Source organism: Panthera onca, chromosome B2, assembly GCF_046562875.1.
Source record: "Panthera onca isolate mPanOnc1 chromosome B2, mPanOnc1 haplotype 2, whole genome shotgun sequence".
In the NCBI taxonomy this organism is placed as follows: Eukaryota; Metazoa; Chordata; class Mammalia; order Carnivora; family Felidae; genus Panthera; species Panthera onca.
This window is the reverse complement of record NC_138343.1, coordinates 34,370,718-34,398,568: the sequence shown is the minus strand read 5'-3', so window position 1 is coordinate 34,398,568 and position 27,851 is coordinate 34,370,718. Positions and strand designations below refer to the sequence as shown.

Genomic DNA, 27,851 nt, shown 5'->3' with positions numbered 1-27,851 from the left:
AACTATGAAGCAGCTGGGACGGGGAAAGAAGGAAGTAGGAAATTGATTTCATCGCTGTTAGTTTCAGTGGCGCATTTATATGCAAATAGCAGTGCGCAGTGAGAGGGAATCCAGTAGGAAGGGTTTTTCTTTTTTCCTTTTTTTTCACACCTAAGAAATAAAGAGAAAAATGGGAGAATCACTGCTGAACAGTCACTTGATAGTTTAGCTTTGAGGGACTCCCTCAGCTCTTGCTTGTATATGCCATTGTTCTGATTTGTGGTTAGTTTTATTCTCCCACACACACATCCCCCAGTGCAGTGAGAGATTATACTGCTTTCCATCAGTTTTTATTTTTAGGGGCTTAACCAATGGAAACGTATCCATAGAGGATGTATTGAGTTCAAGACTATGTCCAGAGAGTCTTGAGACCGTAACTTAGCTTGCTCTCTGTATCTGCCAATCAACCACTGCTTGCCAAGCAACGCTGAGCCCAGAGTCATCAACCCAGCCAGTGTAGGACCCAGAGCTGCTATTTGCAGCCCTGGCTCACATTTGTACCCTTTTTTATGGCAATGAAGCAGAGAAAAACTGAAGTAGGGAAATCAGAAATGATTATCATTGCAGTTTTAAGATAAAACGCTACCGAGGGGCGCCTGGATGGCTCAGTGGCTTAAGTGTCTGACTCTTGATTTCAGCTCAGGTCACGATCTCACCGTTCGTGGGATCAGGCTCCATATTGGGCCCCGAACCGATAAAACGGAGCCTGTGGGATTCTCTCTCTCCCTCTCTCCCTCTCTCTGCCCCTCCCCCCGTCTCAATATAAATAAATCAACATTTTTAAAAAACGAAACACCACTGAAACTGTTAAATGGGAAGCTATCCAAGCTCCAAACAGGAGAGCGAGGAGGGAGATATTTACTGATGTGAAAAGTGGACTGGTTGGGATTTTAGGGCTGACAGTGACGAGTCTACTAAGGCTTTTCTAGACTGTTCCAGGAGGAGTTAAAGTTGGGAGGGAAGGCAAGCCAGACTTTAGGAGACTCCAGATGCACAGCACAATGCTATGGCAATAAAGATCCAAATACCTGAGACAGTTTGGCACTTTGCAGAAAGCATTCACGCATTCATTCGACAAATATTGATTGAGTACCTAGTATGTGTTTAGCACTTTGACAAGACCTGAAAATATCAGTTCAGTGAAAATGCACTTGTGCTGGATGGTGACATTCAACTCCTTTTAAGCAAAAAATGACACGCTTCTCACCATGCATAAGGCATCAGTTGCAGACAGGGACCAATACGTTCCCGATGGTCTCTCTCCAACTGGCTCTGTCTCCTCAGTTTGCATCTCTGGTAGGCGCTGGTGTGATGTTGCTCCTGATGGTCAAGGTGGGACCCTTTTTCTACGAACTGCCAAATGTAAGTAGCACTGATAAAGAACGTGGAGTAGAGAAAAGACCCGATCTCCCCACTGCGTCTTGGTGGGGCATTCACCTTGTTCCCAGCGGTCGCCCCACCCTATCTCTCATCCCTTGCCTTTAAATTAATAGCAACCACTTCACAGGAGTGGTGAGTAAATAAGATGATATTTCTAATATAAACAGAATGGTGTTGAGCTAGTCATACGTGCTCAAGAAATATTAGATAATATAATTATTCTCATTTTCGTTGACCTTCATTTTATGGCTTACGCTAGAAAGTAAGCTGTATAAGTAAAGATTCAGTTAAAGATGACCAAAATAGACTTCAGATGCCAGAACGCCCCTCACCGACTCAGGCTTGGAAACTCATTGTGTATGCATGCCATCTGTTTCCCAAGCCGTTTCCAGAAGGCCTTGTTCTGCATTCATATGAACTCAGTTGCCCTGTGACAGTCTCTCTGCCTTGTGGTTGGTTCACAACACTAGAAAGCAGGGGTCTGAAAGTTGAGTTTTTAACTCTGTTCAGCAAAGCCACCTCTGTGCACTTCTATACTTCTGTGCCATTTCTTCCCTTTGTGAGAGACTGATGACCTTGCATTTAGAGGTGCATTACATATTGGCTATAATCAATTTGTTTTCTGTCACCATATAGATCACAGCTCAGTCACCATGACTTCCTTTTAAATTTCCTTAATGTTCCCGTTAGCCATTTTTAGATAGTGCTGAGGGAGGTGGAAGGAAGGAGGTTTCATTTCTGGGGTAGCAGCTTGGTGACACTGAGGTGGCCGTCCCTGAAGCCGGAGTGGTGGTAAATGTTAGCCCCATCCTTTTGAATATCTCCATCCCGCCCGGTGAATAGTCAGGTTTCTGAAGAGCAGGACTGCCTCAAGGCTGTTGCTGCCTTCTGCTCTTGTGATTCGGAGACCTTGGAGCCCAGCCCCAGAATCTATGCACAGAAGGTGGGATCAAGCTTGTATTCATCACACAAGCTGTCTTCTGATGCCCAGCAGAAGTCATCTCCAAAATTTAGTTTACATAGCACCTTTGGTGCCATCACTCTGAAAGTCTGTCTTCGGAGGGCCACTCACTAATTTACTCTGAACGTGATTTTTTTTTTTTTTTCTCTACAGCTGGAAGAATCAGAATTTTTAAAAATTGCAAACATATGAAAATCTGTCAGGGGGTCCCCCCTGGGTGGCTCAGTCAGTTAAGTGTCCGACTCTGGCTCAGGTCACGATCTCACAGTTTATGCGTTCGAGCCCCGCACGGGGCTCTCTGCTGTTGGCGAAGAGCCCACTTTGGATCCTCTGTCTCCCTCTCTGCCTCTCTCTCTCTCTTTCTCTCTCTCTCTCAAAAATAAATAAATGTTTTTAAAAAAAGACTAAAGATCTGTCAGAATCCACTAAGGGCACTCCTTTATTATCAATACATTAGAGACAGAACAGCTCTTGCTTTTGGCTAACCATGCTATGTCACATTATTTTTATACCATTTTCTGGGTGGGAAAATGTGAACACCATCTGATCAGTGGGATATCTGAATAGCTTTAATAATGGGGCTCTGTGAGTATTAAACTATGAATGAGCCCTTCATCCTTGAGAGATTATGGACCCCTTGTTACAAAATCCTTATTGGAGTAATTGCTGGGGCATCCTGGCCAGGATCTCAACTGGTCGGCAAGGGGACCAACACAATGTGAAGGTTCACATTCAGAAAGGTAAAATTTTTATGGTGTATGACTTTGTGAAAGGATTTGTTTCTTCTTCACACTCCCTACTCTTCTTGCAAGAACCTCGTGAGGCTGAGTTTCTTTTCCTTCCCACCGCATCCTCCTGCAATGCGCAGAGCATGTGGAGATTCTTGACTGAGGATGGAGATTGGAGAGAAGTGATTCCTGCTGACTTCATCCTTGCCCTTCCCTCCTCTGCTGACCTACTGAGCCCACTGGTCACCAAGTCACCTCAGAAAACTAGAGTAACCTGCCATTCCTGGTGGCAGGATCAGTCTAATGCCCAGGCAGAGCATATACAGAAGAGATGGCTAGAAAAAGGCTGAGAAATGTGACCCTCATGCAGGGACTTCATGAAAACAAGAAAATGTTTCTTAGAGTAGGTGAGAGTCTGCTTTATCTTTTATTTTTATTTATCATTTTTTAATGCTTGTTTATTTTTGAGTGAGGGAAAGAGAGAGCACAAACGGGGGAGGGGGAGAGAGAAAGAGGGAGACACAGAATCTGAAGCAGGCTCCAGGCTCCGAGCTGTCAGCCCAGAGCCCCCCCACACAGGGCTCAAACCCATAAACTGCGGAGCCGAAGTCAGATGCTTAATCGACTTGCCACCCAGGTGCCCCCAGATTCTGCTTTGAGGTCCTGGTGATTTTTTACATTTGAGTGGCAAGGGTGACTTTTTGTGGTACCTTTGTGGAGATTTGGGAGTTTTACCTCCCCACCCCCACCCCTCCCCACCCCAAATTTTCTCCAAAGGGAAAATGAAACAGGGCTTACCTTCCCCCCCCCCCCCCGCCCCCCGCAGGCTGTGCTGGCTGGTATTATTCTGAGCAACATCTTCCCCTACCTTGAAACCATTTACAACGTACCCAATCTGTGGAGGCAGAACCAGTATGACTGTGTGAGTACAGACGCGCTGGCTGAGGTAGGGAAGGACAGGGGGGAAGGTCGGAAAAAGGGCACGAGAACAAACAAAGAGATCAGGGTGAAGTACCCTAGCAATTCGTCGACAGCTGATACTCAAGCCTCAAAAAAGAAAAAATGGGTGCATGGAATGCTGAAATGTCATTCCACCTATGCAAAACTAAATGAAAAGGACAGAAGTGGCCACAGTTAGGTATGAATCTAGTAAAAAGGGTTTGCCACCCATTAAGTAGTCGAATGACTTTTAATCCAGTCAGTGTGATTGCATGCCAGGATAGGAGAGACAAATCCTGCTATGAGAAGGCGGTGTCTTGAGAGGCAGAGCTGCTGGAGAACCCTCCTCCCATCTAGAGCACAAAACTGGGGACACAAAGGGGAAACAGCAAAAAATAAAATATGGGGGATATAATACGATGAAAGGAGAGGAACCCCATAGAGGCAAAGAGAAATGAAAGGGGGTAGTTTTCGGATCCAGGTCCCTGAGGAGCTAAGAGGGTATGTGGTCCAGTGCACAGGTACCACTTCTAGGAAGAGGGGTAGCCCTTCCAGCAGGACTGGAGACAGGGAGGGAGAATGACGTGGGGACAGCAACTAACAAGTAGCAGGTGGCGGTGGGGGGGGGAGCAAATATTCAAGGGAGTTTTAGCCTATTCACACTATGAAGATGAAAGTCAAGTGGCTTGCTGAGAGCGATGGAGAAGGTGGTGAGGTAAGGGGCCAAAAAGGATGTTAAAGATTCCCAATAGCCACAAAAGGTCTTAAAATAGCAACTACTATTTGGTGAGTGCTCTGTGTTGCTTTGGGGATGATATTTTTAATCACACACAAAAAAAGCCTATAAAGTAGATTTTGTTATCCCTATTTTGCACATGAGGTTTCAAGAGAGATTTGAAGAGAGGAGTGATCAAGGACACCTGCAAGAATGGCTAGGCAGCGTTGGGGCCCAATCATTTGTGAAGGCGACGGCCCAGAGGGCTGTGCAGTTTGTTCTCTGCACCCTGGGTTTCGGGAGGGAGCGGGAAGGAGAAGATGGGTTGAGAGATACAACTGATCTTCCCACTTGTGCTTATGGTCATGGTCTTCCCTTCCCCTTCTTCCTTCCCCCCACTTCTCCATAAGATTATCTGGATGGTTACTTTCGTATCTGCAATTTTCCTGGGACTGGATGCGGGACTACTCGTTTCACTAGCCTTTGCCTTCTTCATCATCGCTGTTCGGTCACACAGGTACTTTGTCTCAGGTGATAGGAGGCTGGCTGTGGCGAGGTAAGGCAACCTGAAAGCACATATGTTTCCTTTCAGAACTAAGATTTTCCTCCTGGGTCAGATCCCTAACACCAACATCTATAGAAGCTTCAATGACTATCGGGAGGTAAGCTTCCAGATCAGTCCCGCTCCTTTGTCCAAAGGATGGTCTGGACCAGGCCTGCTGCTTGGTTTTTCTACAACAATCCCTTTGCTGTTGTTGTTTGCTAACCTACAGACACATGTTTGCAGAGGCGGGGAAAGTGATGCAGGACGGTGGAGGTGGGGAACTTAAGTAGGTAAATCCTCAGAGTGCTGCAGCCAGTTAAGGATCATGTCCTTGGTGGGGAGGGGCGGTGGGGAAGGCCAAGGAAAAGAAAAGAACAAATGGAAGGCGGAGAAGAAAGCAGGAAAAGCAGGGGGTGAAAATGACAGGGAAGAATTTGCTAATCCTGGCTTCTTATGAAGAAGAATCCAGATTCTCTAGGGAGTTCTAGAGATTCTTTCTTATTCTACAAAAGAGCTGAGAAGTTTCCCTCCACTTCACATTTGTCTCGCAGGTTAAAAACATTCCTGGGGTGAAAATCTTCCAGTGCTGCAACTCCATTACATTCGTCAATGTTGATCAGCTAAAGCACAAGCTATTAAAAGAGGTGATGGCTTCCTCCCCTGCCTTTCTCCACCTGCTCCCCTCCCCCGCCCCCTCCCCAGGGACACCCCCTCTTCCTTCCCCCACTCACCATCTGGCCTCTCTCTTACATCTCTCAGGTTGAAATGGTTAGGGTGCCTCTTAAAGAAGAAGAAGTGTTCCACCTGTTTAATCAAAATGAAGACAGCTCACAGGAAGAAAAGATTTGTCAGTGTTTCTGCAACTGTGACGAACAGGAGCCACCACCCAGGGTTGGAAACCTCTTTTCCTTTCTGCATTTTTCTCCACATTTTATAAAGAAGTGCACTGGTAGTTGAAGAAGAAGTAAGGAAAGAAAATCAAAACCCCCTCAGGGGCTTTGACTCTTAGATGGACCATGGGTAACTGGAAATCAGAGATTTCTACCCAGCAATGAAGGCACAGGTCCCCTTTTGAGATGTAGATCTTGACCTTAGTAGGTAGGAGGAGATGTTTGGGTCGCTACTCAATGGCCAGTGACTGACCTGAGCACAGAGAGCACAGTTTGCCTACTGAGATTGACGGTAATACCCTAGTTATACCTATTTCCCTGACTTTCACCTGCCTGGCTTTCGATTTCTGAAAACAAGTGGCTGAAAGATTGTTTTCCAGTTCCAACAAAAGCAGCAGAGTGAAGGTGGCTGCTGTTCTCAAGGACATGCCAGGGTCTCCTGATGTCTGCCTGTGACCGAGGAAATGGGGGTGGGGGGTAAGCAAAGATGGAAACTTCACACCATCTGAAGGCTATTTTGGCTGATGAATTATAAAGTGCTCATTATTTCCAATTCAGACTTGATCTAAATTAAATTAATTCCCTTCATCTAATATTTATTTCCTTTCCCCTCAGCAGGGCTGCTCATTTCTAGCTTTGGGGGCCTTTCACCCAGCCTATACTTATACCCTGGAGGGGCAGCTCTATCTACACACACATACACACACACACACACACACACACACACACACACACACACACACACACATTTACTCCCCCACCACAAACATCTCCTGTCCCCCTCCTCATGTTGGCCCTTGCAAACGCCAAGCACCCACTCTCCTTCCCATACACCCTAGTGGAGTGTAGGCTCTACTGAACTCCCTGAAAACACCAACTTTCCTGCCAAGAGGATGGAATTAACACTGTATCAAATTTTTGTTCAGTATCCACACTGCACTGAGCATTGTAGAGGATGTTTACAGGACATCAGCAAATACACTTCAGAGTAGAATAGGATCACATAGCATTTGAGTTTCTACCCTGTGCCCAGAACTGTGATGCAATGAAAAAAGAAAATGAATTTTAAGGGTCTCTGCCCTTAAGTAGCTCTGTTTTCTTTTTCTTTTTTCTTGTGGCAAAAAGACATATAACATAAAACTTACCATGGTAACTATTTTTAAGTGTACAGTCAGTAGTGTTAAATATATTCCCATTGTTGTGTAAGCATCACTACCACCTACCTCCAGAATTTTTTCATCTTGCAAAACTGGAGCTCTGTACCCATTAAACAAGAGCTCCCTGTTTCCTCCTTCCCCCCCACCCCCTGCCCAGCCCCTGGCTACCACCACTCTACCTTCTGTCTCTATGAATTTGACTATTCCAGATACCTCATTAAGTGGAATCATACGGTATTTGTCTTTTTGTGACTGGCTTACTTCACTTAGTATAATGTCCTCAAGGTTCATCCAGGCTGCCCTTTTAAATTTTATTTATTTATTTATTCATTCATTCATTTTTAATTGTTTTAATGTTTATTTATTTTGAGAGAGAGAAAGAGAGAGTGAGCGTGAGCAGGGAAGGGGCAGAGAGAAAGGGAGACAGAGAATTCAAAGCAAGCTCTGCACGGTCAGTGCAGAGCCCGACGCGGGGCTGGAACTCACGAACTGTGAGATCATGACCTGAGCCAAAATCAAGAGTTGGACGTTCAACCGATGGAGCCACCCAGGCGCCCCCAGGTTGTCCTTTTTTAAAAAGGACATTTGTCCTTCAAAACATTGACAAAAGTAGACACAAGTATAATGAGCCTCTGTGTACCCACCATCCACCTTAAGATTGATCAGTTCATGGACAACTTTGTTTCATCTCTAAACCCACTCCGAGAGTTATTTTGTAGCAATTCATGAAATTTTTTTTAAAGGATTTTATTTTTGAGTAATCTGTGCACCCAACATGGGGCTCGAACTCACAACCCCGAGACCAAGAGTTGCACACTCCACTCACTGAGCCAGCCAGGCGCCCCAGTTCATGGAATTGTAAATCAAACTAGGGAGATGACTCTCTGTTAATGTGACCTACACGGCTATTATTGTATTTTGTCAATCCTATGCTCCATGTTTTTTCACATCTCTGAAATTTGGATTCAGGGCACAGCTGATGGCATGCCACAGTTTAATTTGCAGTGATTTCTTTTCTTTCTTGATAATATAGAAAGTAGTGGGACACCTTAAAATTGATGAAGTAGGAGAGTAAACCATTCCACGTAGTATATTGTCACGTTCGAAACTGTGTCTTTAGATTTTAACAACTCTAAGTAAAGATTTTAACAATTTTAAAGGGAGATCAGCATGAGTTCGAGAAGTCAGGAAACAACTTCTTGATAGCAATGGGCTTGAGCTAGGCAGGAGAGAGAAATTTGGAGTTAGGTCAGATAGGAAAAAAGAGGACTCTCCGTCTGTGGACGGACTTGAACAAAGACGCTGAGGTAGAAACAACTATGAGGTCCTCAACAGCAAGAGGCTTGGCCTGGAAAGTAAGTTCAGGCAGACACAGCGCGAGTGGATCATGAAAGTCTTTGAAGGACAAGAGTGTAGAGTGGATGAAGGAGAGAAAAGGGAGGCTCTCAGAGGTCTCCTTCTGCCTGAAGGATCTTGCATCTCCCTGTCACTGTGCCTGTCCTCCAGAGGCCTGGCCTCGGTGACTCCGAAGCCTTAAAGAACACCCCTGTCCTTTGAACCGTAACTTATTATCTGTGCATACCACTTTTTTTTCTGTTATGCAAAATATACTACCTCGTACAGTTTTTACCTTAATGTTTTTGTACTTGTTTAAATGTGTATTTATTTATTTTGAGTGGGGGGGGGTACGGGCAGAGGGAGAGAATCCCAGACAGGCTCCGTGCTGTCAGCACAGAGCCTGATGCAGGGTTTGAACCCACGAATCGCGAGCTCATGAGCCGAAAGCAAGAGTCAGTTAGGGGGGCGCCTGGGTGGCTCAGTCGGTTGGGCGGCCGACTTCAGCTCAGGTCATGATCTCGCGGTCTGTGAGTTCGAGCCCCGCGTCGGGCTCTGTGCTGACAGCTCAGAGCCTGGAGCCTGTTTCAGATTCTGTGTCTCCCTCTCTCTGACCCTCCCCCCGTTCATGCTCTCTCTCTGTCTCAAAAATAAATAAACGTTAAAAAAAATTAAAAAAAAAAAAAAAAAGAGTCAGGGGTGCCTGGGTGGCTCAGTCAGTTAAGCGCCCAACTCTTGATTTCGGCTCAGGTCATGATCTCACCATTGGTGAGTTCGAGCCCTGCATCAGGCTCTGCACTGACCGTGCAGAGTGTGCTTGGGATTCACTCTCTCCCCTCTCTCTCTGTCCCCACCCCACTTGCTCTCTCTCTCTCTCTCTCTCTCTCTCTTAAAGTAAATTTAAAAACTTTAAAAAATTGTTAAAAAAAAAAAAAAAGCAAGAGTCAGATGCTTAACCGACTGAGCCACCCAGATGCCCCCCCATTTTTGTATTTAAAAATTTTTATTTTATAAGCAATATAATAAGCACAATATCGCCCAGACTGTACCACTCTAGCAAGTGCCTCATGGTTTTTGTCCATCTCTGTTGTTGTTGATGCTTTGAACGGACACGTGCCCTCTCCCCAGGTAGAAGGTGGGACGCGTAGTCATTACCTGTGACTGCAAAGTGGGCATTCACCTCTTCCCTGCCATTGTATTCCCGGTGCTTGGTGCTGTCCTTAAGCCACGGCAGGCTCTCCAAGCCTATTAGGATGAAAGGAGTGAAAGGGAAAAATAGGCCCGCGCGAGTAATTTCTGTCTTCTTAAGGAAGCCTGATGAAAGATGGAAGTGTTGAGAAAAGGGACTGATGGAAGGAACCCTTCAAACAAACTCTTAGTAGGCACCCAGACAAACTAGAGCCCAGGGATGAGGGGAAGGAATAAACCAAAGATTATCTTAAGTCTGGCTCACAGGGCAATGAAAGCATCCTCGGTACGCAGAGGGAAGTTGGGAGGGCAATGCCGTGAGCGGCAAGGATATGGCAAGACGAATGCGGCTTTTTCGGTCACTAGCGTGAAGTGACAGTGAGGTGTCCAAGCGAAACCCAAGCACCTGGTCTGTGGGGAGGTTTCCTGAGGGAGAGGGAGGTGAGTCAGGAGACAGAAATGGCATCATTGCAGGTACTTGTAGCCCCTGCTCGAGCCTCCTCACGGTCCTCCCCTAACTCTGTTGTCCCAGGTTGTCTACACAGAACGATTTGAAAGTAGACAGGACCGCGACTCATCCTCCATTAACCTGATCCGCTGCTCGCATTTCGACAGCATGAACATGTGCCAATCCGTGTCCCATGAGGAAGTACCGTACATCGTATCTTCCACGTCTTACAGAAGTCAAGGGCAAAACTACGAGGATGTGGACAAAGTTTGGGTTTCTAATGACCCCCGTAGAAACAGCTTGATGCCACTGCCTGACGCTGTGGAAACCCAAGAGAGGAACAGGTCACTCCTTCCCTTCTCGGATACCTCTCATCTACCCAGCATCCACACCATTATCCTGGATTTCTCCATGGTACATTTCGTGGATTCACAGGCTTCAGTGTCCTTAAGACAAGTAAGTACTAAGCAGGCTTTCACAAGACCTCCGATCCCCTCCTACCACTGCCCCCCCCCCCCCACCAGCCCCGACCCTGATCGAATCCTCTGAGTCACTGATCAGCTGCTTTGTGACCCCAGGGCCACTAGAAACTTGGACACTAAAGATAGTTTAAGGTCAACCGGAATGAAAAGGAAAGAAACCAACCCTGTCTTTTGAACTGGGATTGGCTCTGTAAGCAAGGCATGTTACTTCTCAAAAAATCCAAAATGGAAAACAGCAATCTGTGCCACACCCAGCAACTCCCAGGATCTCCTGGGAGTTCACTGCACATCTTTTCAATAGGTCTGAATGCTACAGGGAAAAAAAAAAGCACACCAAGAACTCTCACTCTTCATCTGCTCTGAGGTAGACATTGTAAAACACCCTCAGATGTGAAGACATGATAACATGGCCCTGGCAAGCCTGGGGCTGCCCAGTCCGGAGCCTACAGGATCTCCCCCAGTTCCCTCCTCATTGCCTGCATCATTGGGTGCAAAGGGCAGGGAAGACTTCTCCTTCAGAAGCCGTAACCCTGAGTCCCGGCTTCTCTCCTACTCTCTGATTTCTCTTGACAATTTTCATTCCTCTCCTTCTATACAGCATGGACAGTTTAGATGCACAGCTAACTGTATCGGTTTTTATTGTTGATGTCTTATAAGTACTGTATCTGCCTTTCAGCCAGCTTATCTCAGTTTACAGCCCTCTGCCTCACTCTTGCTCCTTTCGGTGGTGGCTCAGGTTTAAACATCCTGAACACCCACTTCCTGGACGCTGACTGCACCCACTTGTTTTGTTTTGTTTTGTTTTGTTTTGTTTTGTTTTGTTTTCTGAGACCTGCTCCGTTGGTTGACTTTCCTTCTTTTATCCTATTTTATCAAACTTTATTCCTATTTTATCCTATTCTTTTATCCTATTTTATCAAACTTTATTCCTAAAGAAATATGATTCTGTCTTAAGTGAGTCCAGTTCCTCTTTGGTTTGAGGCAACAGGAAGCTTCTCGTAGCAGAAAGAACTCTGGTTGGCACTCTGTGGGTGTGTACTCTGTCCTGGGTTTGCTACTGTTCACTGTCCATCAGACCTGAGGTAATTTACTAAATTGCACCGGGCCTTCGTTTGCTCATCTAGAAAACGAGAGACCTTGGGGGTGGGGGGGGCACCTGGGTGGCTCAGTCGGTTGAGCATCCAACTTTGATTGGATTCAGGTCACGATCTCGCGGTTCATGAATTCGAGCCCCACATCAGGCTCGCTGCTGTCAGCCTGTCAGTGCAGAGCCCGCTTCAGATCCTCTGTCCCCCTCTCTCTGCCCCTCTTGCTTGTGTTCTCCCAAAAACAAATAAATATGTAAAAAATAAATAAATAAAACGAGACTTGGAAGAGATGAACGTTAAGGGCTTTCCCATCCAAGACATCCTCTTCTCCACCCCATTTGCAGATTCAGTTCTACTTGGTGAAGTCTCAACTTTTGGGCTTCTCCATCTTAGGGTGTACTGCTGGGGTGCGTTCTCTTCTCCCATTCTCACTTGATAGTTACTGCTTTAGATGTCATTAAACCTACATCATCAAATGCCTGCTACACGGCAGACTGAGTTGGGCACATTCATATACACTATTTCATTTAATTCTCCCACTAGCCCTGAGAGGCAAGTCATACTCCCCCTTAGGAGTTCTAGGCTCACAGCTAGTAAGTGGCCTGCCCAGCATGGGGACTCAAAGCATCTGACTTTATACCATTCTTCCTCCTGTTCTGTAGTAAGAGTTGTGCTATTCTGTCTCTCCCCTCTTGCTTTCCTTTTTTTTGTGGAGGCACCATATGTTCTGGTCCTTGGCATAACCCATCCACACCTGGCCTGTGTTAATGACTTTCTACTCCAGCCCAATGTAGAGGCAATGTAGACACCTTTACTTTACAGCCTTCAGAGATTCGAGGTGCACTTTCTCACCTTAAAGTTACACATTTCTTCATTCCTTCTGTAATTGTTCTTTTATTTTTAAAAAGATTTAAATGTTTATTTGTTTTTGAGAAAGAGCATAAGCAGGGGAGGGGAAGAGAGAGAGAAGGGGACAGAGGATCCAAAGCGGGGGCTTGGATGTGGGGCTTGAACTCACAAACTGTGAGATCATGACCTGAGCCGAAGTCGGACACTTAACGGACTGAGCCCCCAGGCGCCCCACCGTTCTCTAATTGTTTTAGACAGCCCAATTGGAGGAAATCATTATTTTTTGTTTACTTTAACTTTGAAAACTTAAATTTACTGAAAAAAATCCCAGCAGTCATTCTTATTAGAGACAATCATGCAATTTAAGCTTCTTCCTAATTCATGAAATGTCACTCTCCCATTGCTTGTCATTTAGAGAATGTCCAGAGGCACTTGGGTGGCTCAGTCGGTTAAGTGTCCGTCTCTTGATTTCAGCTCAGGTCAGGATCTCATAGTTGTGAGATGGAGACTCGCATGGAGCTTCATGCTGGGTGTGGAGCTTTCTTAAGATTCTCTCTCTCTCTCTCTCTCTCTCTCTCTCTCCCTCTGCCAATAAACAAACAAACAAACAAAAAAACAAACAAAGTATGTCCATAGTGGCTCTTTATCAAATGACCATGATCAAGAATGATTTTCTTGTTTCCTCTTGGTAGTAAAAGAAGTATCAGGTTTTTGTGTTTTTGTTTTGTTTTGGTTTGGTTTGGTTTTGTTGAGAAAGAGAGAGAGCATGGGCAGAGGAGAGGGGCAGAGAGAGAGAGAGAAAGAGAGAGAGAGAGAGAGAGAGAGAGAGAGAGAGTCACAAGCAGGCACCACGCCCACATGGAGCCCAATGTGGGGCTTGATCTCAAGACCACGAGATCATGACCTGGACTGAAGTCAAGAGTCGGATGCTCAATCAACTGAGCCACCTAAGTGCCCCAAGTAGAGTCTGTTTCATTTGTGTCTTTTGATATTTTAACTCCATGCTCAGGGTTGGAGTCTATTCAATCTGAGAGTGTTAAGGTTAACATGGACTTTAAAAGTTATCACACCAGAGCAGATATACTGGCTGAAGTAAACTTGAGGTCAGTATCCGATGTTTACTGATCTGCTACTCCTAAATATCTGCTGTTTTACTAAAGTTAAATGCAACTTTGCAGAGAAGTTCCAGATATGACCTTCAGGACTCCTGAATTCCATTCTCTACAATATCACTTGACCAGCTCTGAGCCTCGTTTTCCTCCTCTGCTCAGCGAACTCCAGGAAGAAGGGGGTCACATGCATACACTAAACAATAATACCAAGAACGGCTGTTCATGAAGGCTTTCCATTGTGTTCCCATCATACCCATGCCTGTCTCTCTTCTAGCACTGTCCTCAGTAGCATTCTCTCTCTCTCTCTCTCTCTCTCTCTTTTAAGTTTATGTATTTATTTGGAAGGGGCGGGGCAGAGAGAGAGGGAGGGAGAGAGAATACCAAGTAGGCTCCACACTATTAGCACAGAGCCTGACACTGGGCTCGATCTCGTGAATCATGAGATCATGACCCGAGCCTAAATCAAGAGTCAGATACTTAAACAACTGAGCCACCCAGGCTCCCCAGAAGCATTACCTCTTTATGGGAACTGTTTCCCACCCCCCGCCCCCAAGAGACCATGGGCAACACTCCCTCTCACTCCCCACCTCACATGAGACCATCTGATTCTCTTTTGTATTCCTAGCACTTTAGACATTTCCTGGCATATGGAAGTCCACGCATCAAATGTTTATAGAGCTGAACTGGAATGCAGAGGTACATATACCCAGACAAGTGAATGGCCAAAGGGGTATTAAAACTCCTCTAATTAGAAGGCTCTTTCGTAGTGCGTGTGAAGATCACTAACGCTGATTTACTCTCTCCCCACAGATGTGCAATGCTTTCCAAAATGCCAACATTTTGGTGCTCTTTTCAGGGTGTCACAGTGAGTATCCTTCACCCTATGAGAGGACTGTTTGTACCCTGGGTGCTGTCCTCCTCAGGCGTCTGACCCTGTGTATGTTCTGGGTTTGGTTTGCAGCTTCTGTGGTCAAGGCATTTGAGAAGAATGATTTCTTTGACGCCGGCATCACCAAGGCCCAGCTGTTCCTCACCCTCCACGATGCCGTGCTATTTGCCTTGTCAAGGAAGTTTCCAGAGTCCTCCGAGTTAAGCGTGGATGAATCCGAGACAGTGATACGGGAAGCCTACTCAGAAAGTGACAAGGTTGGATGATGTGAAGCATCACGGTGTGGGGCGAGCAGTGGGGAGACACCTGATTAAGTAGAGATGAGCAATGTCTAGGAAAGGCTTTTGAGTATGGCTGGGCCAGATTTTGAGATGTTGAAGTGCTCCCTTATCAGTTGGTAAATAACAGTGGACCTGAATCCCAAGTTCCCCCACTGCCGTGGCATCTGGGTGTATTCAGGACCCTTTCCCAACTGAAAGGAGGGTTACCCAACCCAGCAGAGGTCTCAAGGATTCTTTTATAGCAAGCTTGATTAGTGCCAGTGCCATCCCAAATTCCTGAATATTTTAAATATCTCCACCAGCTATACCTTTAGAATCCATGCCTACACCACCCTTGGGATGAAAAATAGAACTAATGAACTCACAGAGGTAAAGATCTGCCAGTCTAACATTTTGGCTATTATTTACATTGTGAGTAATATATAAGATTTACTCAACCTGAAAAATGCAAAGGAGAATGATACATAAGCCAGAACTTTTAGCTGTCTATTAATACTAAGTGAAGGCCCGGGTCAACTGCAGTGTTTTTATTTTATTTTTATTTTTTTAAGTTTATTAATTTTTGAGAGAGAGAGAGAGAGCGAGAGAGAGAGAGCGAGGGAATGAGTGGGGGAAGGGCAGAGAGCAAGGAGGACACAGGATATGAAGCGGGCTCCAAGCTGTCAGCACAGAGCCTGATGTGGGACTTGAACTCACAAACCATGAGATCACGACCTGAGCTGAAGTCGGCAGCTTAACTGACTGAGCCACCCAGGTGCCCCCCTACTTCAGTGTTTTTAAATCAGAGTCTGTGAAGGTTAAATGTGCCCCCCCCCACAAAGAAAAGGAAATTAAAACACAGATGGGCACCTAATATTATCTAACAACTAGAAATTATTTTTTTTTAATTTTTTTAACCTATATTTTTGAGAGAGAGAGAGAGAGACAGAGTGCAAGCGGGGGGGCGGGGAGGCAGAGAGAGAGGAAGACATAGAATCTGAAGAAGGCTCAGGGCTCTGAGCTGTCAGCACAGATCCCAACGCGGGGTTGAACTCACGAACCAAACTGTAAGATCATGACCAGAGCTGAGGTTGGACGCTCAACCAACTGAGCCACCCAGGCACCCCTAGAAATTATTTTTTAATTAAATCCCTGATTCTTTGACTTATTACATTTTAATCATGTTTGAATTTTGTATGACAAGAGAAGTATTACCAGAGCAATAAAGTGTGGATTTTTTTTGAAAACTTTAAGAAGTAAAAGATATCCAAGCTTATAAAACATGGCCTTTTTCTTTCTTCTTTTTAACGTAATGTCTTTCCCTTGCTTATTGAGAATTCTCACAGGTTATGTGCCTCCGCTTATCCAGAGCAACTTTTTCCTCAATGGACATATTTTTTCTATTCTGCTCTATAGTCCACTCCCGTCTATAAAATCACAGAGTCACAAAACCTTTCAGTTGGAAGAAATCTCAGAGCTTCTTAGGCCCATTCCCACCCGGAGTAACCATTCTTTTAACAACATGTCTGGCCAGCGGTCCCTCTGCTTATGTTTGGAGATTTCCTGTGGTTCTCAAACATTAGTATGTGTCTGAGTCACCAAAATCTGCTGTTAAAACACAGACTGCTGGGCCCTCTCTGTAGCCCCATCTCCCCTAAATTTCTGATTCAATGGGTCTGGGGTAGGGTCTGAGAATTTGCATTGCCAACAAGTACTGGGTAATACTGATGCTAACAATACAGAAACTACACTTTGAGAACCACTGCCTTAGAGATTCAATGTGCATTTTTTGCTATCAAAGTCTAGTGTGCCCGGCAATCTTTGGGTGTGTGCCAGACATTGTATTTAGAAAATGTTTATAAAAATACTCTGAGATCCAGGATGATGTTTTTCTTCTGGAAAGAACTTCATTGTTTTGCCAAGTCCCTGGAGGCACTAGCAATCCAGGGTAACTGATCTGATTTTACGACTCAAGGTGTTCTAGGCCATCCAGATGACCCACAGCCCAGCTGCAGTCTCTGGGAAGGTATGCCACAGTCCCTCCCTTGGCAGACCCTAGAATGCAATTTTGGCAACCTTAAGCCCTCAAAGCTGTCAAAAGCACTGTTCTCTGCATATATGTGCCACTTCGAGATCATCAAATACCTTCTACAAAAGTGGTCCCAAATGCCAGACTCACCTCTATAGATTTTCACCTTTTCCAAATCTTCATTATAATCTTGTTAGCTTTATGGTATCTTCAAGCAGAAGTTTTAAAATATTTTATTCAGGGGCACCTGGGTGGCTTAGTCAATTAAGTGTCCAACTCTTGGTTTTGGCTCAGGTCATGAACTCATGGTTTATGAGTTTGAGTCTCACATCAGGCTCTGCAGTGACAGTGTGGAGCCTACTTGGGATTCTCTCACTCTCCCTCTCTCTCTGCCCCTCCTGTGCGTGTGCTCTCTCTCTCTCTCTCTCTCTCAAAATAAATAAATAAACTTTAAAAAATAAATAAAAATAAAATATTTTACCCAGCTCTCCTGGCTGTCCTCAGTAGGAGGGTGGGTCTGAATTACGTAGTCTGCCTTTTCTATAAGTGAAAGTTTCTCTGTTTTATTTATAAATTATGATACACTTGACAGATTTACGTTATATATTACATTGCCTTTCCCATATTAACCTTTCTTATTTTCTGTTTGCCTTTTGTTTAGAATGTCATTCTCACTTAGGAAGTAAACTAATCATTTATGTTTTCTTCTAGATTTTAATGTTTTAAGTGTTTATATATTATGCTTTTTAATCTAGGTAAAATGTATTTCAGTGTATGGGGTTAAAGAATAATCTTTTATTTTTTATCTGTACAGCTAACAATTCTGAGAAAACTCATCTATTGAATAAGCTTTCTTTCCTCTGCTGATTTGAAATGCTATTTTCATAAAATATTACATTATTATGAAAACTGAAGTCTATTTATAGCATAGTTTTTGTTTCATTGTTGTTAATAGCTTTAATATAGATTTATAACACATTTACTGTTTGGTTTGAAGTCTACTTCAAAATTTGCTAAATCATTCTCACCAATTTATTCCTCCAAGCAAATTTTTGAATCTTTTGTTAGCATCCCCCCACAAAAGAATCCCATTGGAATTCTCATTACAATTGCATTAGAAATATAAAATAAATTGAGAATTGATATCTTTCCAGTATTTGTTCATCTTATTGAAGAACATGAGCTGTCTTTGTATTTATTCAGTCTTTTTTTTTTAAGTTTATTTGTTTATTCTGAGAGATAGTGAATTCCAGAGGGGCAGAGAGAGAGGGAAAGAAAGAGCATCCCAAGCAGGCTCCACACTGTCAGCACAGAGCCTGATGCGGGGCTTGGAATTCACAAGCTGTGAGATGGTGACCTGAGCTGAAATCAGGAGTCGGAGGCTTAACAGACTGAGCCACTCAGGCACCCCATTCAGTCTTTTAAATGTTGCATTCATAGTAAGGTTTTATGACTTTCTTTCCTTTTTTTAAATTTCTTTTTTTTTTAAGTTTATTTATTTATTTATTTAGAGAGAGAGAGAGAGAGAGCATGCGCAGGAGAGGCAGAGTGAGAGGGAGAGAGAGGATCCCAAGCAGGCTCTGTCAGTGCAAAGAGCCTGATGTGGGGCTCAAACCTATGAACCTGTGAGATTATGACCTGAGTCAGACACTCAACCATCCAGAGCCACCCAGGTGTCCCTGTGACTTTCTTTGTATAGACAAATCCTAGATACTTTATACTTTGTTTTACATATGTATTGCTTTTTGAAATTAACATTCTTTTTTAATTATATTTTCTACCTGGCAATTGCCAGCCTGTGATAAACCTATTGATTTGCATAAAATTATTTGGCTACATTTGTGAATCCTTTTACCAGACCCAAGAGGTTTCATTGGTAATTCTCTTGAGCTTTCCAGATTGAAAAAAAATATTTTCTACAAATAATATAAATACCTTATTTTCCAGTTGTCAAAATTCTTATCTCAGTATCATATATTATAGCATGAGCTACATCTCCCAGAACAATGTAAGTACTAGTGGGTGGTCTTGTCTTACTCCTGAATTTTACGAGACAAACTTCTTATGCATTTCTAGTAAGGTGGTAACAGTTGGCTTAAGACAGACATTATATTTACTGTGTTTTTTAAAAAAAAGTATTTTTCTAGTTTACTAACATTCTTATCAGGACTTACATTAAGACTTCGTATTGAATATGTCAAATTTTTTTCTAGCATTTAGACTAGGGAAGCCTAGGAGAGGAGCAAGTTCTACTACAGATGTATTGCATTCAAGATGCCTGTTAAACATCCAAGGGGAAATGTCAGAATGGCAGTGGGTACCTGAACAAACAGATCAGGGGAAGGGTTATGATCAAAAAGTCACTGGCACATAGATGATAATGAAAATTATGGGACTAAATAAAATTGCCTATGGAAGGAGTGTAGATGCAGAAGAGAAGCCCTGAGGCTTGCCAACATTTAGAAATCCAAAAGAAATAGAGGAGACAACAAGGAGACCAGAAAGAAGCAACCAGGGAGGAAAGAGGAAAAGCCAAAGAGTATTGTGTGACAGAAGAGAGAAAACTATTTCAGGAGAGGTGAAAGTTGATAATTCTATGGAATGCTGCTGTAAAACTGATTGACCAAGCCTATGGGGCATCTGCTAGGTGATAGGTTCAGTCACTGGTACTGGGGATATCAAAAACCAGGCACTGCCCAACCTCAAAGAGCTTAGAGTCTAATAGGGGAAATAGATTTATAAATTACAAAAAGCAATACATTACTGGCACTATGACAGAAGTGTGAGTGAAGTATAGATGAAACACAAAGGAAGCTGAGATCCTGGTTGATCGTCTTTGATCTGAATCTGGAACGATGAATAAGTGTATGTGGATAAGATGGAGAAGGACAAGGCAGGCACAGGGAACAGCATGAGCAAAGGTAAGCAGAAGTCAGGCATCTTTAGTTAACTTTATGGCCAGAGTAGTGGTGGGGACCACAGACACAGGTAAAGCTAAAGAAGATGACAAGAAGTCAGGTCACGAAGGGCCTTACATGCCCTGCCAAGAATCACACATGGGGTTGGAAAGACAAGTAAGATCAAGAAGACAAGATGTTTCAGAATGCTATCAAGACCACTGCTGTTTTAATGGTTGACCATGAAACCCAGGCTAGCTAGAAAAGCCAAAGAAATCAGAAGCTATGGATTGATAGAGCCTGAAGAATAGTGAGTAACTGAGGAACCAGAGGTTGCAAAGATGAAAAGCAGATGTGGCCGGGAAGATTTCCTATTTTGCCAGGAACTCATGATTTCTTGGTGTCTTAAGTCCTTTTGTATTCTGAAATTCCTTGGCTGTTCAAAAGCTAAATTAAGTTGTAAATTTTAACCCAACTTATTGTGTGTATTTTAGAATGGAGAGCCAAGACATGAAATGAGCGGCAATCTTCTAGAAGTCTCTAAAAACGCAAATCCAGACTACATCATGATGCAGGAACCGATAACAAAGGAGGAGTTGGAGCTAGACCTGGAGCTGGAGCCCACAGTGGAATCAGAACAAGAGACTGGACTAGATCTCAAGCTGGACCTGACTCATGGGATGGAGCCTGAGTCAGAGCTAGAGCCTGAATCTGAGCTAGAGCCTGAGTTAGAGCCTGAGTTGGAGCCTGAGCCCGAGCCCGAGGCTGAGCTCAAACCCAGGCCAAGGGCTCACACTTATCCTTGGCAGCAGTACTGGTCTCTGTATCCGTCTACACTTCCCAGATCTCCAGTTCAGGCTCGGCGTGGGACACCGTCAGTTGAGAGGAGGCGTCAACATATGAATTCATATTCACCCAAGGACAATAATACTGAAGACTGTTAGGAAATGAACTGGGAATAAGGAGTCAGATTCCCTTGGCAAACCTTCCCACCCAAATGGGGTCACTTGGTCAGAAGATCTAGACTAGTTACAAACTAGCAATACTTGATTTGGGACTCCTTCATCTGCTGGCCTCTTCCTTGCTCAACACGGATCTCACACCCAGATCACAATGCTAAACACCAAGAGTTATCTCTGAATTCCCTATCTAGGCTTACCTCATCTCACCATCAGCAGATATTCTAGTAAAGGATTTCCTTCTTTGCACACCCCATACTCTGGGGGTTTTGTCCAAGCATCTCTAACTTACTCCTCTCATCTCCGTTCCCCTTTCTCCAAAGAGATGAGACTCAAATAAAATATACAACTCTAGTTACATTTGGACACTTCCTGCATCTTTCCCTTCTCTATAGTCTATATGCCTAAAGAAAGGTTGGGTGGGAGAAATTCCAGAAGTGGGTGGACATGGTGAAGAAGATATAAGCAAGAAAAAGAAAAACTGGGTGGCGTTTGTATTTTATATGCAAGGTATCTTCATTACACTGGTGGTGGAAATGGGGAAGTAGATAGGTTAAGTTAAGCCAGCCTGCAAGGCTTATAATCTAAGGAACTGTTACGCTGAAAACACTTTTGTCATCACTCCGAGAGCAGGATGTTTTCCTAATCCTACCACTGTTTCAGAAGACAAGTCAGCTGTACCAACTGATGAGAAGGTTAGCTCTATAGAGCTCTATTTGGTATCCAGATTCATATTCACCACTGTTTCGTCCTTACAAGTTTTTAAGATACAGGCAATCTAGAATCTGTATTCTTGGTGGACCAAACTTGGAGTCTATGACAGACACAACCTCTTAGGAATTGGAAAAGTCAGTCATTACTAGTTTGGTGCAAATCCATTTTAAAAATTTCCCCCTCCCCCGTTAAAAAATACCTTAAGCTACAAGCAAAAGATAAATATAGACCCCTGGGCAAAGGTTTATGGAATCCTGAATTTTATTTTCCACTCAATAAACAAGACTCCTCTTGCTTGGATACTTAATTTCTCTCATCTGTTGGGTTAAAGAAATTCTTATTAAAATATGTCTCCTATCACAGAGATGACGTGCAATCACTCAGTCTACAAACATTCACTAAGCATCTGCTCCACACACACCCCAAAGAGTGCAGTAGATAGAACAATATTAGCCCTATTTACACGTATAAACTGAGGCTCGGATAAGTTTTGTAACTAGCCCGAGGTCATATACAACTGTACCCTAAAAGAGGTGGGAGCCCAAGTCACAGGCTTCCTTTGTTCATGCTTACATTATACATTTATTGAACTCCTACTGTGTGCCAGGAACTGTCCCAGGTGCTGAAGATATGAGATGAACAGAAGAGACGACAAAAATGATTATAAATTGTGATAAGTACCTTGAAGGTAAAATATAAGAAAGTCTACAGGCATACATTAGGAGGGCCTGAACCTACCTCAGGTGTCAAAGAAGTTCTCCCTACAGCAATGACCTATGACCTGGCACCTGAAGGATGAGTAGAAGTTAGACCTAAAGCAAGTTCCAATGAATGCTAGGAGGGCAGAGACAAATGGGAAACCAAGAGTGGTGGCCATGGGTAGGTACAAAATCTGAGTACCCAGGAACACAGCTGGGTGTAACCTTATGGTAATTGCTATGGCACCAAGGGCTCAATCAGAAACTGGGTCAGACCCAGAATGAATTGTCAAGGTGGCAAGGGCAGGCACAGTAATTTGTCAAGACCAAGAAAGTATTTCACACTTAAAACAGGAGACTAGAAATATTTGGAGAGCCCAGTTTCTGTGGACTGCCTCCCTCTCACACCAGCCACCTTCTATTCCTGCATTCCCATCAGAAGAAGGCCTTTAAATACAGAATGAGTTGGCTTCTGACACTTGACTAGCAAATGGTAGAGTTTAGACTGGTGCTTTCTGCTGCAACTACAACATAGCTAAATCTTGGCATTGATGCATGACATCAGAAAGACCCAACTAGATGCTTGGACTACAGGCTATCTTTAAAGAATATGCTACTATAAACCCATAACATCCAGCCTTCCCCAAAGTAATAACATAGATACAAATGGTTAATTGATTGTAATTACTACAGCATTAAAGAAAACATAAAGTAACAATTCAAGGGCTGAGTCTTCTTCCAAAATGCGAATCACCTGAGATTCTAAGATATTTCAAATTCTATAAAATACTACGGTTTTGGTTGCTTAGCCCACTTTTCATAGCATGGTCATCATTGCAGCCTTTATCATCAATGAGAGACTAGAGAAAAATGCTAAAAACTGAAAAACCAGTACAGATCGGATCTGAAAGTGTCTTAGCACAAATTTTTCTCCATTACCGAAAAAAGAAAAACCTCAAAGCAGCTCATGTTCTATAGTAAATGGGGCTTGCGGTGTGATTTTTAAATATGAAGAACTAAGTAGAACCATTAGGCCTGCAGAACAGTAGGTCTGGAAAAGAAACTGGTCAAAATAGGTAACATTAGGTTATCTGTGTCTAAATATGTTAAATATCGCAAAGCCTAACAAATTGTAACATGAGTCTCATACATATCTGATTTCGACGATATGTAGATGAGACATTGGACTTAGACCTTCGGGTTCATGACATGTGAGAAAGACAAGAACTTGGGGGGGCAGAAGTGGAATGCTCTGGTCTGAATATATCCCCCCCAATATTGTATGTTTAAATGATAATCCCCAAGGTGGAGGTATTAGAAGGTGGGGCCATTGGGAGGTGATTAGGTCACCCTTATTATTCATTACTAATGGGATTAGTGTCCTTATAAAAGGCCTCAGAGACAGCCCTCCTACTTTCCACCCCCTCCTGCCTTCCAAAGCAAGAAGATGATCATCTGCGAATCAGGAAGTGGGTTCTCACTAGATGCCTAATCTGCCAGCACTCTGGTCTTGGACTTCCCAGCCTCCAGAGCCGGGAGAAATAAATTTCTGTTGTTTATAAGGCAGTAGCCTGCAGTATCTTGTTAGAGGCACCCAATTGAACTAAGACATCATGGTCTGAGGATAAAATAGTGAATAAAGTATGATTTCTGCCCTCATACAGCTCCCAAACTACAAACAGGCATTGCAGGAGGGAGCGTCACAGACTCCTAAATGAAAAGGTGACAGTGAGAAGTACAGTACTATGGAAATGTAGATGAGAGGAGGGGTTAGAAAGAGTGTAGATCCGGGGAAACAGTTACCAAGAAGAAATGATATTGGAGCTGGGCATTAAGAATATGTAGAAACTGGGGCGCCTAGGTGGCTCAGTCGGTTAAGTGGCCGACTTCAGCTCACGTCATGATCTCGTGGTCCGTGAGTTCGAGCCCTGCGTCGGGCTCTGTGCTGACAACTCAGAGCCTGGACCCTGTTTCGGATTCTGTGTCTCCCTCTCTCTGACCCTCCCCCGTTCATGCTCTGTCTCTCTCTGTCTCAAAAATAAATAAACGTTAAAAAAAAATTAAAAAAAAAAAAAGAATATGTAGAAATTGCCAACTATTCTTCAATTAAAACGTTTGTTTGAGGGACGCCTGGCTAGCTCAGTTGGTTGAGCGTCTGACTCTTGATTTCAGCTCGGGTCATGATCTCACAGTTGTAAGATCGAGCCCTGCATTGGGCTCCACACTGAGCGTGGAGCCTGCTTAAGATTCTCTATTTGTGCCCCTCCCCTCCTTGTGCATGCACTCTCTCTCTCTAAAAAAAAAAAAAAAAAAAGTGTATTTGAAAAAAGAATACATAGGAATTATACGATAAAAGAGGTTTCATAACCTATGAAATAATCTTGCCAAAAAAAAATTGAACCTGAATATTGTCAACCCTGTGGGTCTCACTACCAGATTATAGGAAATACAGGGGTCAGAAGAACATGTTAAATGACACTGAGTAGAGGCAATCAGTGGAATCTAAAAACTCAACAGGACAGGGGCACCTGGGTGGCTCAGTCGGTTAAGCGGCCGACTTTGGCTCAGTTCATGATCTTGCGGTCCGTGATTTCGAGCCCTGTGTCGGGCTCTGTGCTGACAGCTCAGAGCCTGGAGCCTGTTTCAGATTCTGTGTCTCCCTCTCTCTGACCCTCCCCAGTTCATGCTCTGTCTCTCCCTGTCTCAAAAATAAATAAACGTTAAAAAAAAATTTTTTTTTTTAAACTCAACAGGACAAATGAGCCAGTTTCTTCAACAAATAAGGTAAAAAACAAATACAAAAATGAAGCATGGAAAATCTATAAATTCATACCTTCCTAGGTGAGTTGAGGTTATTGGCCTTTTTTTTTTTTCCTTCAGGGTTATTTGCTGAATTTGGAATCAAGCTTTTCTTAGGCAGAGGGACTCTGCCAGGAAAAAACAAAACTAATGAAGCTTTTGATGGCCACTTAAGCTGGTAGGTTGACTGGTTTCCTCTCAGAGACACTGAGTGCCAGGGTCACTCAGGAGGTTAGGGATTGGTCTACAAAGGCAAAATGAAATCTCCCAAGTCTCAAAGTACCTTTGTCTAGACACAAAGTCCACGAGAGGAAGGGGCCTTTAATAAGCATACAAAAGACCTTGCCCTTGAGACATTTGGAGCCAGAGATGGACTGAGTCTAGCTAAAGCCACAACACAGCTCAATTTCTAATACAGTTAGGAATGATCTGTCCCTCACTTTTTTGCCGAATCAGAAGTATGTATCCTATGTAGGAAGAAATAACATTGACTTCAGTTTCTCTTTTTTGCACAACCTCCAGCATATGATTTTTATTTTTTAATTTACATTTTTTATAAATTTTTAAAAAGTTTCTTTTGAGAGAGACACAGTGTGTGGGGGGGGAGGGGCACAGAGAGAGAGGGAGAGAGAGAATCCTCAGCAGTCTCCCTGTTGTCAGTGCAGAGCCCAAGGCAGGGCTCGAACTCACAAAACTGTGAGACCTGAGGCAAAACCAAGAGTTGAACGCTTAACTGACTAAGCCACGCAGGCACCACCTCCAGCACATACTTTTTAAAAATCACAAGGCAGGGGTGCCTGGGTGGCTCAGTCAGCTGAGCTTCCAACTTCAGCTCAGGTCATGGTCTTGCAGTTCGTGAGTTCGAGCCCCACGTCGGGCTCTGTGCTGACAGCTCAGAGCCTGGAGCCCGCTTCGGATTCTGTATCTCTCTCTCTCTCTCTCCCTCCCCTGCTCATGCTCTGCCTCTCTCTGTCTCTCAAAAATAAATAACTGTTAAAAAAATAAAAATAAAATAAAATAAATAATAAAAGTCACAAGGCATTTGAAGAAACAGGAAAAAATGCTTGATAATTAAGGGAAAAAAGAGTATACAATAGAAGCTGTCCCAGAGATGATCCAGGTGTTGTAGTTAGCAGTGAAAGACTTAAAAAAAAAAAAAACTATTATAAATATATTTAAGAAAGTGGACTAAAAGAGGGAAAAAAATAATGAAAAAGTGGGTAATTTCAAAAGAGAATTATAATAGAAAAAGAATCAAATGGCATTCTAGGACTGGAAACTGAACACTCACTGGACATGTGTATCAACAGACTGGACATAGCACAAGCTAAGATTATATTACTGAAAGACAGTAAACACAAGATCTTCAAGATGAAGTACATAGAGAAAAACATAGAAAAGACCAAAGAGAACATTCAAGACATGTAGAGCATAGTCTAATGACCTAATATACGTGTATAGGAGTCCAAGAAAGAGAGAAGAGACGAGAATATTTGAAGACACGACGACTGAGAATTTCCCAAAACGTGAAAAATAGCAACTCTAAGATTCAAGAGGCTTAGCAAACCCTAAGCAAAATAGGGGCTCTTGGGTGGCTCAGTTGGTTAAGCATCTGACATCAACTCAGGTCATGATCTCACAGTTTGTGGGTTTGAGCCCCACGTCGGGCTCTGTGCCTGGAGCCTGTTTCAGATTCTGTGTCTCCCTCTCTCTCTCTGCCCCTCCCATGCTCACACTCCTCTCTCTGTCTGTGTCTCTCTGTCTCTCTCTCAAAAATAAATTATAAAAAAAAAAAAAAACCCTAAGCAAAATAGGAATAAAACCAAGCTTAAAAGCAACCAGAGAAAAAAGACACATACTTGCAAAACAACAATAACACTTATTGCTGACTTTTTAACAGAACTTCTGGAGACCCGAAGACCAAAGGGTGATATCTTTTAAGTTCTGAAAGAAGTGAAAAATCTGCTGACCTGAAATTCTGTAACCAGTGAAAATATCCTCTAAAAATAAAGATGAAATAAAGATTTTTAACAAATTAAGAGAATTCATTACCTACACTTCACTCTACAAGAAATATTAAAGAAAGTTCTTTAGGCTGGGGTGCCTGGTGGGCTCAATTGGTAAAGTGTGCAACACTTGATCTCGGGTTGTGAGTTCCAGCCCCATGTTGGGTGTGGAGATTGCTTAGAAATAAAATCTTTAAAAATAATAATAAAAAGAAAATTCTTCAGGCTGAAGGAAAATTACTCTAGGGGGAAGTTCAGAACTGTAAAAAGGAATGAAGAGCGTTGGAAGGGTTAAATATGTGGAAACATATAAAAGAATATGGATTGTAATCATTTAAAGCAATAATAACTATATGGTGTGCAGTTTATAACATGTTAAAAGTATAAGACTACAAAAATGCAAAAAGCAAAATGGTAAATGGAGATAAAGTGTTCACAAAGTGGTAAAGAACTAATTTAAGGTAGAAGAAACTTTTAAAATAATAATGCAGGAGCACCTGGGTGGCTCAGTGGGTTGAGAGTCCGACTTCGGCTCAGGTCATGATCTCACGGTCTGTGAGTTCGAGTCCCACGTCGGGCTCTGTGCTGACAGCTCGGAACCTGGAGCCTGCTTCGGATTCTGTGTCTCCCTCTCTCTCTGCCCCTCCCCTACTCGTGCTCTGTCTCTCTCTGTCTCAAAAATAAACAAAAACATTTTAAAAAATTTAAAAATATAAAATAATAATGCAAAGAAGGTATAACTAAA

At 43.3% G+C, this 27,851-nt stretch overlaps 1 protein-coding gene across 3 annotated transcripts in view; it reads left to right on the top strand.

The window, feature by feature from the left end:
* The window catches only part of SLC26A8 (solute carrier family 26 member 8), an 84,430-nt gene extending 63,181 nt beyond the window's left edge, over positions 1-21,249 (top strand). For 2 of the 3 annotated variants that reach the window (XM_060615318.3, XM_060615317.3), the window contains 10 exons: positions 1,324-1,401; positions 3,935-4,030; positions 5,173-5,279; positions 5,355-5,424; positions 5,858-5,950; positions 6,066-6,197; positions 10,409-10,780; positions 14,666-14,720; positions 14,817-15,001; positions 20,425-21,249. In XM_060615318.3, the coding sequence (XP_060471301.1) occupies positions 1,324-1,401; positions 3,935-4,030; positions 5,173-5,279; positions 5,355-5,424; positions 5,858-5,950; positions 6,066-6,197; positions 10,409-10,780; positions 14,666-14,720; positions 14,817-15,001; positions 20,425-20,874 (1,638 nt within the window). In that variant the 3' untranslated portion in view covers positions 20,875-21,249. Of the gene's footprint in view, positions 1-1,323; positions 1,402-3,934; positions 4,055-5,172; positions 5,280-5,354; positions 5,425-5,857; positions 5,951-6,065; positions 6,198-10,408; positions 10,781-14,665; positions 14,721-14,816; positions 15,002-20,424 lie in introns of all 3 variants that reach the window. The other variant, XM_060615316.3, reaches the window with a different exon arrangement.
* The last annotated feature ends 6,602 nt before the right edge of the window (positions 21,250-27,851 follow it).